Source organism: Podarcis melisellensis (genome assembly GCF_964234715.1).
Source record: "Podarcis melisellensis genome assembly, chromosome: 9".
NCBI classification, from domain to species: Eukaryota; Metazoa; Chordata; class Lepidosauria; order Squamata; family Lacertidae; genus Podarcis; species Podarcis melisellensis.
In genome coordinates, this window is record NC_138541.1 from 4,734,005 (window position 1) to 4,754,842 (window position 20,838).

The window sequence follows — 20,838 nt, forward strand, 5'->3', positions numbered from 1 at the left end:
TGTTCGAAAACAGGAACACTCATTCTCGGTTTTTTATTGTCTGGGAGCCAAAATGTACAAGTTCCAGGGCATTCGACAACCAAGGTATGACTGTATCTTTTTGCTTCTTTTAATTCTTATATTGTATGTTATTGTATTACAATCTGAACTTAACAGGACTGTACAGAAGTCAAAGTGTTCTTCACAGACATGCCCCAAACCACCTGAATTAAGCTCAGGGACCACAGTTTGGGAACCACCAGTCCGGCCCTGGCCCAGAATTAGCGAACAACGTCCAGGTGTGAGACCTGGGACCTATTCTGGAGACTGCCTTGAACGATGCAACGATCATGCCAACAGAGCTTTACATGGTATAAAGGGAGGCAGTTTGCCCACAGGGATTTTTGACCTATACTCTACTGACAACCTGCCGTACAAGTGCCACTCAAGTGAACCCAAACTCATGTGCCAGACCTCCTGTTCCAGACTACTACTTAAAAAGATGCTCGGCAGATTGCAAAGTGAAGAAAGTGTGAAACAGATTGCAGGGTTGCTGCTGCAGTAATTGTGCCCTTCAGCTACTATAAAACGCTTTGTCTAATGGCTGTAAAATAAAACCAGAGCAAGCTGTCCTGATAAATACGTCCAAAATAAGAATCAAGCAGAACTCATTAACTCGGCAAGGAGTTGAATATTCACACAATCACTGAGCCCACCCAGGAGGTTATGTGGGTACAGCTACATGAATCTTGCACTTGCAATAGCTCTCAAAGCCCTCAAATCATGAGACAATACATGTTTGGCAAATGTGTTGGTTGTTTTTTTTAAAAAAAAAAATTGCTCAAATCATGCTGGAGGCCCTTGATCAGAATGGACAATGATGAACCATTCACAAACCCAGACACTGATTGTTCACCTCAATGGAGCACAAGAACAAGATTCAAGGATAATAACAGTGGGGCAAAGGAATCTCACAGCAGTAAAATGCTAGGTGCAAGAGTTCCCTGTACTGCAGCACAGATGAAATAAAACAAGTGTGGACCTTACCTAGCCATCGATGGGAGACCAGAGACAGCCTCATGAAAGCCAGGCTGAGCTTTCCAAGAGCAAGATCTAATCGTGTTTTGAAACCAATATTCAGGCATTTAAAGGTCTCTAGGGAAAGACTGCATAACTTATGTGTTCTCTGTAGGTCCTACTGAAATGACCCATTAATCTAGAGTTACTCCTGAGTAGGTTAATAAATAACAGCGTTTTCCAGCTCAGAGTTTGTGATCAGCATCAGAACCATATTCACAAGTTCTTTCGCACACAAATCAGTTCCTGGTCTCCCCGCACCCCCAAGGTGTTCTTTATCAGCAATCCAATTTAGAGGGAAATGCATTTTGCTTCTCACTGCACAACTGGAAGTCAGAAATCCTTCCGATCTACTTTACCCAGTGGTCTACTAGCAGACCCTGCTTCTCCTTCTACCCACTCCTGCTGTCGGCGCAGAGGTGGGGGGTCACAGAAGTCATAGGACTAATCTATACTGGTAAGTTATAACTTTATAAATGTGTTATAAAAATGTGACACTAGCAGGTGGCTGTACAGGAATCAATGGGAAATTGTATTGAGAGCTATATAGCTTTTCTTCTTAGCTTTTTTTAAAAAAAAGATCATTATAGATCTACCCCTAGTTAAACAACACTTGGGAAGGGTGAAAGTTGGTCACTCGTGCTATAGGAAATCAAAATTAAAAGGTCATCCAGCTATGAGAATGATATGCAAAAGGAACACAACTAGTACACACACACACACACACACACACACACACACCATTATCAAGAAATAAGTTATAGATTTGTCCCATTATTGTGTACTTCTTGACAATTCTGTGATTCTATGCTACCATCAATCCGTAACACCACCCCTTCTGGAAACTGTTTTACAAAGAAATAGCTTTGGCACGTATCAGCCTTGGGACTTGCTTAACTTCAAGAGGAACATCTATTTTTAAAGGAAGCAACACTCCTCCACCCAAAACACACACACACACCCTGGTAACATTGCAGATCTCAATTGCTGCCAGTGAACCTTGGTTTAAGAAAACCCGACTGAGCAATACATCATCTTTACTGAAGAAATGTAACAAGAATGAAATATTATGCAATCAAGGATAAATCAATTTTAATGTTTTATCTTTACATTCATGAAATGGCGGCCTGCCAAAACGGAATTCTGAAACAAGCGAAGTTTTCAGTCATTAATGTTATTCTCCCTCAAAAAGATACTACGCTACTCCTCAGACCAAAATGCAGGATCTTCCATTCAACCTCCAGGCACAACACACAATTGTTATGGAATTCTTTTGTTCATGACAATAGAAACCTTTGATGAGGTATGACAGTAACAAGCAACAGTAATCTAAGACAGACAGGATGGTGGTGATATCAAAACCATTGAAATGTTGGAAGAGGGAGCAGACATTTTTGAATTTTTATTTTAAACCATCACTAGTATTCTTTATAGCTATGAGAACGAGAGTAATGAAATCTGGGGCTTAAAGGCACGGGAACTGGAATAAAGAACACTGACTTTCTTCAGACATCGCACCAAACCTTAGTTAGAGAAATTTAACTTTGGTTTGTTTTGAAGTCTGAAATCATAAGCCGTGGTTCGTGACCAGCCAACAAACTAGAATCAGAAGCCATGCATGAACTGGGTTTGCAAACCATGGATTGAAGTGATGTCTAAACTGACAAACCATAATTATGGCCACTCCTGAATCTCTGGAAAAAAAGGCGCTTAGCTGATGTTGTATTAAAACCGCACATGGTGCAATAAATCATGATCTGCCTGTATAGTCATACAAACCATGGCTTAAACTATGGTTAGACTACAGTTCTAAACTATGATTAGTGAAAGCTATGGTTCGTTGTGATGTCTGGATTGAACCAACTTCTGTCTTTGTTGAAGCCTTAAGGAGAGCTATTATAAAATACATTATCAGTGGTAACTGACACCCTCCCCCCAAAAAAAACTAATCGGGGGTGGAAAGGAGGAAGGAACGGGCTGGGGAAAGGGCGAAATGGGTCGATGCGAGGTTATGCACACTGAACCAATGCATACAGGAGTCAGGAACATAACCCCCGCACAAATCAGTTGTTGCCTGAACAAATAAGACCAGGGGGGAGCCCTCATCCGTCCAACTACCACCTGCATAACTAAGACCACTAGAAGAAAAGGCGCATCAGTCTTCCATACTGCTTAGACCCAGCTCTGCATGGCCTGCAGAATTACTATCTGACTACAAGCCATGATAGGGACGCGGGTGGTGCTGTAGGTTAAACCACAAACCTAGGACTTGCCAATCAGAAGTTTGGTGGTTCGAATCCCCGCGATGGGGTGAGCTCCCGTTGCTCGGTCCCTGCTCCTGCCAACCTAGCAGTTCGAAAGCACGTCAAAGTGCAAGTAGATAAATAGGTACCACTCCGGTGGGAAGGTAAACGGCGTTTCCGAGCGCTGCTCTGGTTCGCCACAAGTGGCTTAGTCATGCTGGTCACATGACCTGGAAGCTGTATGCCAGCTCCTTCGGCCAGTAAAGCGAGATGAGCACCGCAACCCCAGAGTCGCCACAACTGGACCTAATGGTCAGGGGTCCCTTTACCTTACAAGCCATGATCTGGAAGCCAAGATCAAGCCTTTGCCTCTTCATCATGGGTCCTTTGGGGAAAACCAACCACAGGCACTGGTTACCTAACATAAATCCATTCTCTGTGTTGTTTTGCCCCATGGGTGGCAAGGGGTTTTCAACAGGAGATGTGAAGCAGCCACTTCTGAGCAGCATGCAGCCCAGTCACATAAAATAAGCTATGATTTAACATAACTGGGAAAACATTTTCATTGCTGTAATCACCACGAACCCAAGTTCTCTTTACTGATCAGTTACTACCATGTCAGGTTGCATTAGTATCCATAGGAGGGGTTCCTTTTTTGGGGGGGGTGTATCCTGCCTCAATGTTCAACACTTTGCGCTAGCTTACACTGAACTGCATTTGCCAGTGTATTGCCCATTCTCCCAATTTGGGAGATGTGATTTGAAGCTCGCCAAAATCCTTTTTTGCTTCTACGACCCTGAAAAACTCTGTTTCATCAGAAAACATGGACATGTACCCCCTTAGTTCACGGACCACACCTGCTGGGTTTCATGAAGCCCCATCAAGACTGCCTGGGAGATAAACCCTAGGGAGCAGAACAGTTATTCACCGAGGCAACATAAATGCTTAAACTATCATGAGAGAGGAGAGCCATGTTCTTTTGAAAATAAATTGGGCAGTAAGACTTAGCCACAATTGCAAGCCACCATGTAAGACAACGAATAAATAATTATCTGGCAGTATTTTCATCATAGCCGAAAATTAAGTTTCCAGTTCCCTGGGGCGGCGATTGCATTAATGTTAGCTAATTAGGTTTGTAACCAACTTTGCAAGCCTGTGTGTGTGTGTGTGTGTTTAAGGGGGGGGGGAGAAACAGAACTCAAATGCTGTTCAACAGGCATTTTCACACTTCAAATTATTACAAACACAGGACAAAGCTACTGGGAATTGATGTCATGTGAAAAGACAAGACAAATGTATCTTCATCAGCCATGGATTAAATACATATTTTATCAGAACCAGGCCCCCAAACAAGGAAGACACAATGGGTGACCTTTAGTATGCAGAATAAGCTGAAGGTTCGAGGCTTTAAAAAACGTAAGCGAGGTCTGCTGTAAATGCAAATTAAAAGCAGGGAAGAATATGATAACAAGGGGTACCCATCGGCTGAAAAGCTGGGAAATGTTCAATGTAATTACAAAAAGGCTATTATAACTCTCCAAGAGAATGAATTCCACCGCACCCATTACGGACCATTTTTTCCAGGAACAAACTGTTCCTTGATAGGGCAAGTCAAAAGCCCAAGCTTGTGGTTCTTCTGGGCAAGGATGGCCAAGCAAGCGCTTCTTGGTCTGGATGTGACCCCTGAATCAATCTCGTCAGCCACCATGTCATCTTTGACTGGTGGGCTAGGGGGACCTCAACAGTCCTGGCCCAGGAACCCAAATTACCAAAACTGAAGTTCAGTTTTGTTAAAAGCAAGACTCCTTTTCCCTTCAAAAGCCAAAGACAGAACTAGATATTGAAACTGAGGACCTCATGGGAAAGAGAGTTGCGATCAGAGGCTGAAATCAATATAGAAAATTTATTTAAAATACCCAAGCAGAAAACCATTTTGCATGATGAAAAATGCAAGCCTAATCCACAAAGAATATCAAAGTGGAAAAAGGCTTATTATACACAACTGTAAGGAACAGTGTATGCAGGTAAAAATAGAATGTAATGATTACATGGGTAACAAAACAGAATATTCTGCCTTGTGGCTTAATGCTATTCAATCTAAAGATTTCACTCTTAAAACGTTACTTTGTCATTTTATCTGATACTTCCAATATTTCTGTTCAATTGCAGTCAACAATTACGGCAAGCAAAACTTAGAAGTAATTTTTATTTACTTAATCTCTACAGTGGTACCTCGCAAGACGAATGCCTCGCAAGACGAATGCCTCGCAAGACGAAAGAGTTTTCCGGTTTTTTTAGTCGTTCCGCTAGACAAATTTCCCTATGGGCTTGCTTTGCAATACGTTTCGTCTTGCGAGTTCTTGCGAGTTTGTTTCCTTTTTCTTAAAGCCGCTAAGCCGTTAATAGCCGCTAAGCTGCTAATAGCCGTGCTTCGCAAGACAAAGAAACCGCAAGACGAAGAGACTCGTGGAACAGATGAATTTCGTCTTGCAAGGCACCACTGTACTTTGATTTACCTTCCAGATCGCCCACTAGTCAATAGCAGTTAAAAGCTTTGCTTATATAGCAAATTAATCCTAAAAGTTAAGCAGAAGAAGAGGAGATGCTAAATCTGTGTTTCCAGGTAGGGGTTCAAAGGAACAAGTTTCTGTGGATTCCAGGAGGGGCAGAGAGATTAATCCAGGACCCAATGCATGGAAGAGAAAAAGATCAAAAAATAAAATAGTGTGGTTCAAACCTCACCGGGGAGTAAGCAAAAATAAAACAAGAATTATTTATGTATAAAAACTACAGAAGCCAAATCTGTTCAGAATTGTTCATGAACCAAAGCCTGTGCCCCAAAAGGCAGATTCACAGAAAAAATTGCCACAAAACACTTCAAAAGTGGAAGGAGGGGGAAGCTCAAAGCAGGAAACCCCTTCTTCTCGCAAAGAGAAAAGCAAAGGGAAAACTGGGCCACAAGAGGCCTAGAACAAGCAAAAATATATGATAGCAAAACGGGAGCTAAGCAATGAAATTAAGCGAGAAGAAAAAGTGAGCTCCAGCATGGAGCTGCAGTCTTTTTCCATCCCCACCCCTAGGCACCCCAATTTTTCTGCCTTCTTTTCTCACTGTTAATTCAGTCTCGCTTTGGTAAAAGGACAGGCCAGCGGAGAGGCACCTGCAGAAAAAATCCTCCACCAGTTTTAGGTGATTAATGGCACATTCTTGAGCCTTATCAGAGTCCAGAGAAATTCACGAAGGCTGCTCAGGGCTGCTAGCCACATGGAAGAACCAAACTCGTATCTTCGTCAGACTGCAGCACTCTTGTCTCAGCTCGTCAGCATTTCTGCTTCCAACATCTCAGCATCCGAGTCGACAGAGACATTTTTGCCCTTAAGAAGAACATTGAGGCCTGATTAAACCATGAGCCAGAGCTTCTCGACCAAAGGTTTGCTTCCATCCTGCTCCATAGGTCTCCGCCTTCCTCATGCACGCCACTATCCACTCCCCGCCCCAAAGACCAGACGTCAATGTTTTTGATGTCTCTCTGTCAGGTTGATTGATATTTATTTATTTTTTAATTACATGTATACAGCAAGCCTGCAGCTTAAGTGCATTTAACTTGTGTGCAATCAGCTTTACGTGCACGGCAAAAAACGTTAAAAAGCGGGCAGGGTCCAGGAAAAATGACTTGGGCAATCCCACTCGCCACTGAACCCAATTGGGTTTTGACTATGCACAATCTCAGCCCAGAATGTAACTCCCATCTAAGCTGCTGTTCCACTTTCCCTCCAAGGAGCTCCAGGTGGTTGTACATAGCTCTCCTCCTCCCAATTTTATCCTCGCAAGTGTTGGTTTCTGCTTTCTTCTCTGTGCAGCGAAGTGCTTGTCACGAGACAGGTTGTTTACATTCCACAGACAATGCACTGTTGGGTTCCCACGGGAATGGGAGACTGGATGTGACGTACACTTGTTTCCTGTTTTTCACTGTGCTTTGCAGTTTCAGTTAGTGATTCTCTCCGTGCTTTAGAGGAGAGATGACGCTTTCTCTGCTCCGGCAGAGGGAAGATGTTTTTCTGTAACTTACCAGCTTTGAACTGTAAATAAAGTAGTATAGAGCATGTTGGCTCATACTTCTCATCATTCCGCTGTGCACTGGACACTGCTTATCTCCAACATTTGGTTCCGGGCCCAGAAAACGCAGTGTTTTGAGGATGGGCTTCAGAAGTCGGGCTCCTGGCAAAGGAACAAAGGAGCAAGGAGACAAAGTGCCGGCAAAGCATCGGAACAGCGGCAGAGAGACGGAACGCACGGTATCTGCTCTGCGCGTCAAGATGATTGATGAAGGTATGTGCTACTGCTCCGGGCAGCCTGCCAGCTTCTAATTAATGGCTTTAAGGCTGGACTTTGAACTTTTAAAGCCGTTTTCCACGGCACAAGCGTAGTGGCTTGGATGGCTGGGAAAGCGAAAGTAACTTTTACGAATGCTGTTGAAGTACAGCAGCTGCAGATGTGACGCAGCAAGAATTTAGGGCAGTAGAGAAAGCACTTGGGGACTTTCACTTTTGAACTTGCTTTTGGAATGCAGTTTGAAGCAGCTGCAGATAAGCAAAGCAAATAAACAGAAGAGCGGCACAGGCTCATAGGCAGAGGCTGTTTTGAAATTGCTTTTGGATTGAAGCAGCTGTACACAGAAGCAGCTTGTATAAAGCAGTCTGATTTAAAGCAGCATAGATGACGCAAGAGGCAAGTGCCAGAGTCATGATGGCTAGCTGCAGAAGGCTGGATGAAGCAAGTGGGGAATTTGATACCACTGATCAGCCAAATGCTCAACTCACAGTAGCTTGTGATACTGCCATGATTCAGAATGAAGCAGATCGGCGGGGTGCTAGCTGCATCAACAAGGGGGAGACTTCACAGTCGTCATCCCATAGTGCAGTGGAACCACCAGATGGCGCCAAAGCTTTGAAGGCAGTGAAATGCTACTCGTGTGGACGTCTAGGCCATATGAAGAGGGAATGCAAATATCCCAGGGCCAAGACAGAGCAGCGCAGTGGAAGCTCATCGCGTGGAAAAGGCCAGAGCAAAGGCAAAGGTCCGGTGTCCAGGACAACGCAGCACAAGGCAATGGTCTCACGCTACGCTCCAAAGGGTGCAGAGGTTGCAGAGGTCCAGAAGACGTCTAGATCTTTCTTCGTTGTTGATTCAGCGGCAACGCATCACATGTGCAACGATAAGCGACTGTTTGTGTCTTTTACACCGCAGGAAGGTGCGATTCACCAGGCGGATGACCACACTATCCCCAGTAAAGGCTACGGAACTGTTGTTCTTCACAGTTTGGACTTATCGATACAGGATGTGCTTTATGTGCCGGACGCGAAACATAATCTGCTCAGCGTTGGACAGCTGATTGAGAAGAAGATTGACGTTTCCTTTAAAAACAATAGATGCATCATCACTAAGAAAAATGATTATCAATTGTATGCTGAATTTGTTGATCGTTTGTTTCTTTTGTATTATGATGATGTTGTGCAGGATGACACTTGTTGCATTGCAGGTTCTAACAAAAGTTTGCATGCAGAATGTATTCACGATTTTCATCGAAAATTTGGACATTTGCATTTTGAGGCAGTATCTAAAATGCCTGCCTTGGTTGAAGGTATGACTATTAAACCCTGCAGGTACCACATGAAGTGCAAGGCATGCGCAGCAAACAAGGTGAAAATGGCTGCAAAAGGTAAGGTGTCTAGTAGGCAAGCTACAGAACCATACCAAATTATTCATGCTGATTTGGTTGGACCACTAGCGCCCTCTTTGGGTAGGAATAGGTACTTCATGGTTCTTATTGATGCATTTTCCAGGTATATTTTTGTGTACAATCTCAAGCAGAAATCAGAGGCTTTTCCTAGGTTCAAGGAATTCTGTGCTTGGTTGGAAAATGTGCATGGTAATAAGATAAAGACCTTTTTCTCTGATCGCGGGGGAGAATTCACTTCTCAGCAGTTTGAAGCTTTTCTGGCTGAGAAAGGAATTCAACACGATTTGTCTAGTCCTCGCTCGCCATGGCAGAATGGACTTGCGGAACGAGCAAATCAGACATTGCTTCAAGGGTTAAAAACCTTGCTGCATGATGCAAATCTTCCAGAGAGTTATTGGGCCGAAGCTCTCTCATGTTTCACTTACAGTTATAATCGCAGGTTATCTTCAGCGATTGGTTGTACCCCCTATGAGAAGATGTTTGGCAAGAAGCCATACATCAAACACATGAAAATTTTTGGTTCGGACATGTGGGTTCACTCACCACAACACTCCAAGTTAGACAAGCGTGGTTTGCATGGTATCTTTCTAGGTTATCAGAAAGGGTCTTACAGAATAATGATGACTGACTCTAAGGAAATTAAGCTCACAAGAAGTGTTGAGTACAATGCCAAGTGGGGGGAGAATGTGGGAATTTTCCAATGTTATCCTGATGACAGTGATGAGACTGAGGATAGTCAAAAGCAACCACAACAACCCACACCCACTGATGAAGGTTCTGATTCTGAGTCTGAAACTGAATCAGATGATTCAGAGGATTTCAAGAGTGCGAAAGCCTCTATGCGACCCTCTGAAAGCTCTGATCAAGAATTGGAGGAACCATTGTTCACAATAGGTCGCTTTTCTCCTAAGAAGGAAGAGGAGAGTGTTGAAGACTTAAGGCTAATTCGCAGATCACAGAGAGCCACAAAAGGCAGACCTCCAAAGAGATTTGCTGATGAGTTTGCTAAGATAGCAGTAACAGCTGTTAAAAGCTCCAAGAAGGTTTTTGAACCTTCAAGTTTTCAAGAAATCCAGGATTTGGATTCAAAGGAAGCTGAGCCATGGTTAAATGCCATGAAGGCTGAGCTTGATTCCTTGGAAAGGAACAAAACATGGGAGCTTGTTCCAGTAGTTCCAGGAATGAAACTGCTTGGAAGCAAATGGGTCTTCAAAGCGAAGACTGATCAAAATGGCAAGATAGTCAGACACAAAGCCAGATTAGTAGCCAGAGGTTTTGCACAGGTACCAGGTGAAGACTATCACGAGACCTACTCACCCACAGTGAGGTATGAGAGCATTAGGCTTATGCTCAAGCTAGCTGCAGAGGAGAATCTACACATTAGTCACCATGATGTGAATACAGCTTTTCTGTACGGATCTCTAGGTGAATCACTTTATATGCTTCCACCTGATGGCGTACAGGTAAAACAGGGATTTGTTTGTGCTCTGAAAAAGTCCCTTTATGGTCTCAAGCAAAGTGCACGGTGTTGGCACACAAAACTCACTGAAGTATTGTTTTCTCTAGGTTTTCAGCAAGGGAAAGCTGATCCATGTGTATTTGTCAAAGAGGAGGGGCAAAAGAAACTGTATTGTTTGTTTTATGTTGATGATCTTTTATTCTTTTGGAAAGATGTCACAATGTACAATAACGCCCTAGCTCAACTGAAAGAGCACTTTGACATGAAAGATGTTGGTGAGGTAAACAACTACCTATCTCTGGAAATAGAGAGAGATCAAGATGGTAACATTCTAGTACACCAGTCACGGAAAATTGCTGATGTGTTAAGCAAACTAAACCTGATGGATGCTAACCCTGTAGACACACCGATGATAACAGGTTATCAGGTAGATGACACTGAAGAAGCATTTTCTGACACTACACTGTACAGAAGTGTGCTAGGCAAGCTAAACTTCATTGCTAGATGTTCAAGACCAGACACTGCTGTTAGCTGTAATTTGCTAAGCAGACAAGTCAACAATCCTACTGTTAAGGATTGGAAAGCTCTGAAACGCATAGCGCGGTATTTGAAAGGCACTATGCATTACAGACTGAGATTTAACAATCAGAAGTCTGGTGGTCTTGAGATATTTGCAGATGCAAGTTTTGGAAGTGACTCTACAGACAGGAAAAGTACGTCTGGAGTTTGCTATAGGTACAATCAGGGTCTATTTGATTGGTCATGCAAGAAGCAAACAACAGTTAGCTTAAGTACTTGTGAAGCTGAACTGAATGCACTGTCTTATTCACTTAAAGATTGTGAATGGTTGTTACAATTGTGCAAAGACATGAAAATTCCTGTCAAATGTCCAATCCAGGTTTACCAGGACAACAAAGCATGTTTGGCTTTGCTAAATTCTGAAGGTTGTAAGCAAAGCACGAAGCACTTGCAATTGAAGGTGCAACATGCTAGGGAACATATTCAGAAGGGACTCGTAACGGTATCCTATATGCCAGGTAATGAAATTCCTGCTGATGTATTATCCAAGATTGTATCAAGGGATCAACACTGTACCTATGTGCAGAAGTTGGGTTTGTACTGATATTGTACGAACACGCTGCCCAGAGATGTTCACAGAAAGGGGGAGGATGTTGGTTTCTGCTTTCTTCTCTGTGCAGCGAAGTGCTTGTCACGAGACAGGTTGTTTACATTCCACAGACAATGCACTGTTGGGTTCCCACGGGAATGGGAGACTGGATGTGACGTACACTTGTTTCCTGTTTTTCACTGTGCTTTGCAGTTTCAGTTAGTGATTCTCTCCGTGCTTTAGAGGAGAGATGACGCTTTCTCTGCTCCGGCAGAGGGAAGATGTTTTTCTGTAACTTACCAGCTTTGAACTGTAAATAAAGTAGTATAGAGCATGTTGGCTCATACTTCTCATCATTCCGCTGTGCACTGGACACTGCTTATCTCCAACAAGGTAGACTAGACTGAGAGAGGTCATCTCAGATGAGCTTCACGGGTAAGCGGGGACCTTCATTGGTTCCCAGTATGCACAACCCAGTAAGCGCAACTCAGAGTGTTGGTGCTGACCATTAAAGCCCTAAACGGCCTCAGTCTCCACCCCCATCGTTCAGCCCGGACACGGAGGTGCAGGGCCGAGGGCCTTCTGGTGGTTGCATCGCTGCGAGAAGTGAGGTTACAGGGAACCAGGCAGAGGGCCTTCTCGGTAGCGGCACCTGCCCTGTGGAACGCCCTCCCAGCAGATGTTAAGGCAATAAGCAACTATTTTACTTTTAAAAGACAACCGAAGGCGGCCCTGTTTAGGGAAGTTTTTAATGTTGAATGCTGTACTGTGTTTTTAATATTCTGTTGGGAGCCGCCCAGAGTGGCTGGGGAAACCCAGCCAGATGGGCAGGGTATAAATAATAAGTAGTTGTTGTTGTTACAGTCATACCTCGGGTCACAGATGCTTCAGGTTGCCTATCAGGTTAAAAGGTAAAGGGACCCCCGACCTTTAGGTCCAGTCTTGACAGACTGGGGTTGCGGTACTCATCTCGCTTTATTGGCCAAGGGAGCCGGCGTACAGCTTCCAGGTCATGTGGCCAGCATGACTAAGCCGCTTCTGGCGAACCAGAGCAGCGCATGGAAACGCCATTTACCTTCCCACCGGAGCGGTATCTATTTATCTACTTGCACTTTGATGTGCTTTCGAACTGCTAGGTTGGCAGGAGCAGGGACTGAGCAATGGGAGCTCACCCCGTCACGGGAATTCGAACCGCCAACCTTCTGATCGGCAAGTCCTAGGCTCTGTGGTTTAACCCACAGTGCCACCCGCTTCCCTTTTTCAGGTTACAGACCCGCCAAAACCCGGAAGTACCGGAACAGGTTACGTCCGGGTTTCGTCGGTCGCACATGCGCAGAAGTGCTAAATCACGCTTTGCACATGCGCAGAAGTGCCGAGTCGCAACCCGCCCATAAGCAGACGCGCTGCTGCGGGTTGCGAACATGCATCCAGCATGGATCACGTTCGCAACCCGAGCGTCCACTGTATTATTATATTTGAACCCTGGTCTCCCAAGTCACAGTCCAAACCCTGAACCACCACCCTGACTTCACAATGCGGCATGATGACATCACCGTGCGGGTTTCTCTGCTATACAAGCATGAGAAGCCCCTGCTCATGGGGGCAGAGGGACTGTGAGTGTTGACATTACAGGCTACAAGGAGAACCACCAGGTGCAGGGATCCTCTTTTCAGAAGTCGCCTCAAGTTCCCCATATTTAGCCTATTGAGTATTTGACTTCACCAAATGGTCCTGGGGAAGGGTTACAAAAATGTCACAATTGGAACCAGTGCAACTTACATTAAAATCGTAAGATAAAAGCAGAGAACCAACAGCAAACAACCAAAACAGCATCACAGAACAGAAATGCAGGAAAAGGAAAGACATCCACTCAAGAAAAAGGGTTCGGTAAAATGGTGCGTCTTGGCCAGCTGTCAAAAAGCACGCAATGGATAGTATAAAGACACATCTCACAGCATAACCTGGGGCCACCAAAGAGGAAGCTTCATTTTGAAGGGGGAAAGTAAGACAGCAGGGCTAATAATGGTTCTTAACCTTCCTTGCCACCAAAGTTTCTTTCTGACTTGGATTAAAGTCTGAACCAAGACAGAAATCATGGACCATGACACCTGCTGGTATTGAAAGTTAGCATTGTAAGTTCCTAAATGTTGCATCCGAAACCAAGCAATAATGGACATTAGTGCCATAATTAAAACAAACACTATATTTAGCCTTTTCTCTCAAACATAACCCAGAAAAAAGGAAAGTGCCAAATCTCAGAGAGAGAGAGAGAGAGAGAGAGAGAGAGAGAGAGAGAGAGAGAGAGAGAGAGAGAGAGATTTCAGTATATGTTTCGGTTGCATCAATTTTTACTGATAAACCATTTTAGATTATTAATTGGAAGGTGGCAGATAAATATTTAAAATAAATGAAAGCAAATCACTATCTTTTCAGACTATCTACACAGGTATAGTATAGTATTTTGAGTGGACAGTCTAGTGTTTTGAGACTTGGATAAATTCCCTCCATCGTCACCCTGCCCAAGCTGATTCACAATCTGAGGTTTAAGCCTTGGATTGTGGCTCACAGCTTGACTACAGGAATCCCAAAGGCATGTAAAAAAAGGGAAAGGAGGTTGAAAGGGAGCAAAAAATACATATTAAGACTTGGTTGTAGACAGATGTACTCTTTATGATGCCATTGCGGTTTTATTTCAAGCATTATTCTCCACCACCGCCTTCATGTTTCCTATCACTTTCCAAAAGTCATGTAATAAAAGGAGCAATTTTATCTGTCTTTCAGTATCATTCCGAGCCTCGAACAAGCATTCTTTCTTGTTTCCATTTCCTCCACCAGCAAAATACAGTGCCTGAAAGCCATTTCGTTACGGTGCTCAGTGGAGAGAGAGAAAAGGGTACGAATTTACGAACCACTCACTTCCCTTTAGTAGATCAGTGTCACGCAGACTCTAATGCCGCCTTGCCAAGTTGCCCAAATGTTACTTCAGATAATATACTGATAGGTCTAAACCCCTGCCAAATGCTTTACAATATCCTACTCTCCCTCAGTTATGAATAAATGCTCCTCATCACCACCGTATCCGGGCTAGGTTAAGTAGAGAGTTACATTGGATATATTAGGTTTCAGGAGTGGCTTGGTTTTTAATTTGTGAAGGAAACATTGAAACAAATGTGCTTTACACTCATTGGGCAGATGCTCTTGGTTGTTCTGTTTTGAGCAATGGCCATGGAAATGGGGAATGGATTTTAATGGCACCTTGGAGAGCTCCCTGCAGGACTCAGGCTGGAGACTCCATTAAGAGCAGAGCTTAGATGTTGCTTCAGCAGCAGTCATCTTCTGCTGTTGTTTTGTCCTTTAGTCGTGTCCGACTCTTCGTGACCCCATGGACCAGAGCACGCCAGGCACTCCTGTCTTCCCCTGCCTCCCACAGTTTGGTCAAACTCATGCTGGTAGCTTCGAGATCACTGTCCAACCATCTCGTCCTTTGTCATCCCCTTCTTCTTGTGCCCTCCATCTTTCCCAACATCAGGATCTTTTCCAGGGAGTCTTCTCTTCTCATGAGGTGGCCAAAGTATTGGAGCCTCAGCTTCACGATCTGAGTCATCTTCTGACTGAGCCTTAAATAGGAGCTGCAGTTCTTTCTCAGTTGCTAGCTCCACCTTCCGTGTCAAGAGTGTGAGAAGCTTTTTGCAGCTGTTCTCAACCTGTGGGTCCCCAGATGTTGTAGGACTACAACTCCCATCATCCCTGAGCTCTGGCCTTGCTAGCTAGGGGTGATGGGGAGTTGTAGTTCAACAACATCTGGGGACCCACAGGTTGAGAAAGGCTGGACTTTAACGTGACCCTGGCTGCTTAAGCACTTGCAGATTCCTGAAGAACATGGGAGACTGTGGCCCTGCTAGGACCACAGCTAGAGTCCTCTGCCTCAGAGGAGGACAGCAGGATTGCATGGTCATAACACTGTTCAGCACAGAGTTGGCAGAGACCACAACCGTTATCTAGTCCAACCCCCTGCAATACAGGAATCTTTTGCCCAGTGTGGGGCTCAAACCCACAACCTTCAGATTAAGAGCCCCATGATCTGCAGATGGAGTTGTCCCAGCTCACCTGAGAGTGAGCAAAATCTTCTGCTCTCAGTGTTTTGCATCATGTTCTACTGGCCAGGTACAAGAAATTATTGCAACTATAAATAATGTTTTAACAATATCCCCCCACCCCCAAAGCATAACATTCTATGTTTTTCTGCAGTATTCTTCAAGCTGTTAGAAATAGCACGAGCCTTCAACAACCTTACTCAACATTCCTATCACACAGTCCTTCAACACTCCAGAGTCCTGGGCAAGCTCTGTTGCTTCTAAAACCAGCAAAAGTGAGCTTTTACTTTCCCTTTTAGGTCATAGGGACCCCAAATGGGTCACTGACCTATCTTCCACATATGCATCCCTCTCCTAGCATACCAGCAACAATATAGGGGGCTTCTTAGATTTACTTGCTATTTATTACACAAAATTTATACTCCGCTTGACTGCAAAAAACAAACCTCAAAGCGGATTGCAAAAAGATAAAACAATAAAATCGAGAAAAATTCACAAACATGCTTTAAAACATACAAAATATAGATTAAAACAGATTAAAATCACCTCAGCTTTCTAAGCATCTGGGTAGGTTTATGTAAATAGGAATGTTTTCGGCAGGTACCAAAAAGAGTACAGTGAAGTCTGCTTGATCGCAGTAGGAAGGAGATGGGAAAGGAATTAACTTAATTCAGCCATAGAAAGTGGTTATGACCTCAGTCATCATTTTGGGGTTGAGTGGGGACAGCAGGTGACCTGATACACAACTTGGGTCAGAAAGAAGTCACCACTGGACAGCAACTCTTCAACACTATTAAGTTATGAGGATCCCTTCCGTATAAAGTTTTAGGACAGTTTGTTAGAAATCAGACAAGTTGTCCATCACTTGAAATTAAAGCGTGCAAACCAAGTATGAGAAACCTAACTGTGAGAAAGATAAGATACCAGCTGATCCTCTCTGCAACTTTCAAAAAAAAAGTATGCCCAGAGGATAACTTCACACCAGTGACATTTTCCATTTAAGCCATCATGAAATGCCTCACTTGGCTCCAGGCAGAATGCGGTATTTCTCAGACTACATCCAACATAAACCCTGATTAACATTTTATTTAGGAAAAACTCCAGGAAGCCTTCACTTTGCTTTTTATACTCTTGTCAAGAGGGGAAAGAGAAAAACAATGGCCATTTATCCCCAAAGTCTGTCTCCTGCTGCTGGTGCCCTGCTGCATCAGACCAAAAACCTATCTGGCCCAGCATCCCATTTCCCACAGTGGTCCATAGAATGCCTCTGAGAAACCCACAAACAAGCCTTGAATGCTATAGCACTTCTCCTCTGTTGGCCCCCTAGCAAGTGCAACTATTCAGGGGTATTCTGCCTCTGGATGAGGTATAGTAAGGGCCCGCCTCAACTTTAAATTCTGCTTTGTATGTCTGTTTATCGTCTTTAAAAATTGTATCTGTTTTGAATCATTCTGTGCTCAGGTTCCCAACAACTCTGTGTATACCGTATTTTTCGCCCTATAGGACGCACTTTTTCCCCTCCAAAAATGAAGGGGAAAAGCATGTGCGTCCTATGGGGCGAATGCAGGCTTTCGCTGAAGCTTGGAGAGTGAGAGGGGTCGGTGCGCACCGACCCCCCTCGCTCTCCAGGCTTCAGGAGAGCCACAGCGCCAGCCCCACAAGGTCGGGGGACAGCGGGGAGGCGGAACGCCGCCATCCCGCTGTCTCCCGACGTGGTTTGGAGGCTGACGGCGGGGAGACGCGTGCTTCTCCCCGCCACCAACCCTGCAAGCTCCGGGGACAGCGGGGAGGCTCAGCGCGTCCTCCCGCTGTCCCCAGACCTGGTCTGCAGGCGGGCGGCGGGGAGAAGAGCGCTTCTCCTCGCTGCCAGCCCCACAAGCGCCTGGGGGGGAAATAATTTTTTTCCCCTTTATTTCCCCCCAAAATAACTTGGTGCGTCCTGTGGGCCAGTGTGTCCTATGGGGCAAAAAATACGGTGTGTGTGGGTGTGGGTGTGTGTGGGTGGGTGTACACACACCCACCCACACACACACACACCTCTGTGTTGCCCATTCGTGATAACGGGTAATCTAAAAATGTTTGCAACCTTCCTTCCCACCGTTTGGCCAAAGTGTTTTGAATAGGAACATGTAAGGTATAGGTTGACACTGTCAAATTCAGCCAATTTATTTCACAATTAAGTCCTCCATACTATACTTAAAAATACCCAAAGAATGGGCACAAACCTGTTGAGGTCTCTGAATTTTCACAGTTAGGTTCCTGATTAAGGATGGGCATGGTTGCATGCAAACCTTTTGAGCAGGACAGAGCAGATGACATAAGCACACAAATGTACAACTGCTAGGAGGAAATATATGTCCGTGTAAGAAGGACTTGCGCATTTTAAACACTCAAGCTCCAGAGTAAATGTCACTGCTCATGTCAATATATGTTAGATGGACTAGATAGGGAAAGGTAGTCAAGCTCAGGAAAGAATAGTTTGCTCAATAAGGTGTATGCGTGGGCCTTTTGTGGTGTAGTGGTTAAGAGCGGTAGTCTCTAATCTGGGGAACCGGGTTCGCGTCTCCGCTCCTCCACATGCAGCTGCTGGGTGACCTTGGGCCAGTCACACTTCTGTGAAGTCTCTCAGCCCCACTCACCTCACAGAGTGTTTGTTGTGGGGGAGGAAGGGAAAGGAGAATGTTAGCCGCTTTGAGACTCCTGAAGGGGAGTGAAAGGCGGGATATCAAATCCAAACTCTTCTTCTTCTTCTTCTTCTTTTCAAACTACTTACGGAAAACAAAATGACATCTCTTGGGCCTATAACAATTGTATTGCTTGCCTCACTGCTGAAATACTCATTCTTTATGAGAAACCACTACTCCTCTTGCCTCTTATTTGAATCTCTTGGTGGCATTCAGCTAATTTTTACTTACAGCAGACCCACTGAAATAACTGGGCCTAACTAAGACATGTTCATCAGTTTCAGTGGGTCTGCTGAATAAACTTACCCTGAAGTCTTCTGGCCTGCACAGAGCCCTGGGAGGGGCAGGGCTCCGTCTTACTTTCTGAGGGACCTCAGGGAAGGCAAGGATCGGTATTTTTAGTATTTCTAAATATTAGCAGATCATAAAAGATCGGGGTGGTGAAGAATGACAAGGCGCAAAGCACCATCAAGAACAAAGCAAATAACAACAGAAGAGACGGGCTGTCACATTGAGAAGAAGAAAAAGTGTTCAGGAGACATTTGAAAGTCAAAAGTGAGGGTGCCTACTAAATATCTATTGGACATGTATTTCACAGAAGGACCTAACCTCCAGTTGAGGCCAATGAGGGTTCTGTAACATGTGGAACATCTGTTCTCCTCCAAATGATTTCAGGGATTAATATGGGATTATAAGGTCTCAGGTAAGGGTTCAGGTAGTCCGTAAAAGTATACTGGGTCCAAGTTGTTCAGGGCTATGTATATCAGTGCAATAACCTTCAGCCAGGCCCATTAGCATATGAGCAGCCAGCACAGATGTTTTAGCAAGTTGCTGGACCTCTGCTCCCATCAGTAGTCCAGCCATTGCATTCTGCACCAGCTGGGGCTTCCAGGTGAGGCGCAAGGGCAGCTTGCCATGGACTGTGGTGAATTAATGCTGGCTTGGGGAAGCAGAGAGGGGAGCCATGCTGCTTCCTGGCTGCCCAAAAATCCTGCACACAGAATCAGAGAATTGGAAGGGAATCCGAGGGTCATCTAGACCAACCCCCTGCAATGCAGGATGAAACAAGATGAAACAATATCTGGTTGCTTCCACACACACCCCACATGGTGACAGGGAACTAGGAGGAAGAGGAGAAGGGCCGGACCCTCTTTTTTAACATTTGCAGCAGGGTTTTTGCAAAAGCAATGTGCGTCTCACGCCATTTCTGCCTTCCATCGAGCTAACTCAAAAGGAGACAGATGCCTCTCTGCTGGCTTCTGCAGAACATAGGGAATTTCAAGAGGGCTTCCAGAGCCCTCGGTCAGTAAGCAAGGCTTCTGGTTCAATGGTGCGCTTGGCACCTCTTAGGAGAACGCATGCAAGAAGCAGACACAAAAGCTCACAGGTCGTAGCAAGAAGGCAGTGATTCTGTCATTTTGACCCACCTCTCTCCGCCGCGACGCCCAGCAGCTCTGCTTAATCTTCCAAACCACGGCGGCCACAAGGAGCAGAGACAAGAAACAGCTGAAATGGAGGAAACAGGAAAAACAACAACAACACTTATTTCCTTTCGATTTGAGATGCAGGAGAATTCGACAGCTAGACCAACAAAAATAGCATTGCACTCTCATGAACTTCTGTCAACAGATACTAATGGCACATAAAGTGCTTGGCAACATTAAGATTCATGTCTCTGTCTTGTAAGGTGGTGCGCAGCAGGCATTTGGGCGGGGGGAGAGGGAGAGAAGCAAGATGTGCCGCTGCGAAGGGTGAATGACAAAGCCAGAATGAGGCCATATCACCTGCCTTCACACTTGAGAACGTCAACATAATTCAATCAAGTTATCACTCAACGGTGATGACAGAAGGCCCTGCTAATGCAGATCTCACTGTGACCCAGCAAGGGAAACGGAACGCCAATGTGTGAAAACATGCAAAGGGGATTTTAAATAAGGAATGTTTGTTCTGTTTCCTTTCTAATCGCAGGTAACGTCTTATTTATAAGACCAAGTGAACTAGAAAATGAACCCTGTTCATATTGATTTATTCACTGGCTGAGATTTATAGGCCTACTCTCTCCCTACGGCACAGAGTAGATTCTAGCCAAATGTTATCATTAATCCTCATAAAAACAAGCAAGGGAGGTCACCGTTATCCCATTTTTCAGATGGGAAAGTGAGGCTGAATGATGTACCAAAAGCCAGCTAATGATTCCATAGCTGAGTTGGGATTTGAACCCAAGCCAAATCTAACACTCTACCCATGGGGCTCTCCAGTTTCACAATTGTTTTGTAAGAGTACTCAATTATTTTTCTACATCTGTTATGACAAAGGAAAAGGGTGATCTAATAGCTTTCATATGTCATTACTTTTATCCAGATCTTTCTGTAATTGTTTTTGATCCAATTAATTATAGCAACTTGCCAACCTAGAGCCATCAAACATTCTTCCCCCATTATCTCAATAACCTTC

At 44.5% G+C, this 20,838-nt stretch overlaps 1 protein-coding gene across 1 annotated transcript in view; it reads right to left on the minus strand.

Annotated features, from left to right (window-relative positions):
• ATRN (attractin) overlaps positions 1-20,838 on the minus strand; it is a 165,335-nt gene that overhangs the window by 24,353 nt on the left and 120,144 nt on the right. Inside the window, 1 exon segment of the mRNA XM_081924761.1 lies at positions 19,812-19,890. Within this exon segment, the coding sequence (XP_081780887.1) occupies positions 19,812-19,890 (79 nt within the window).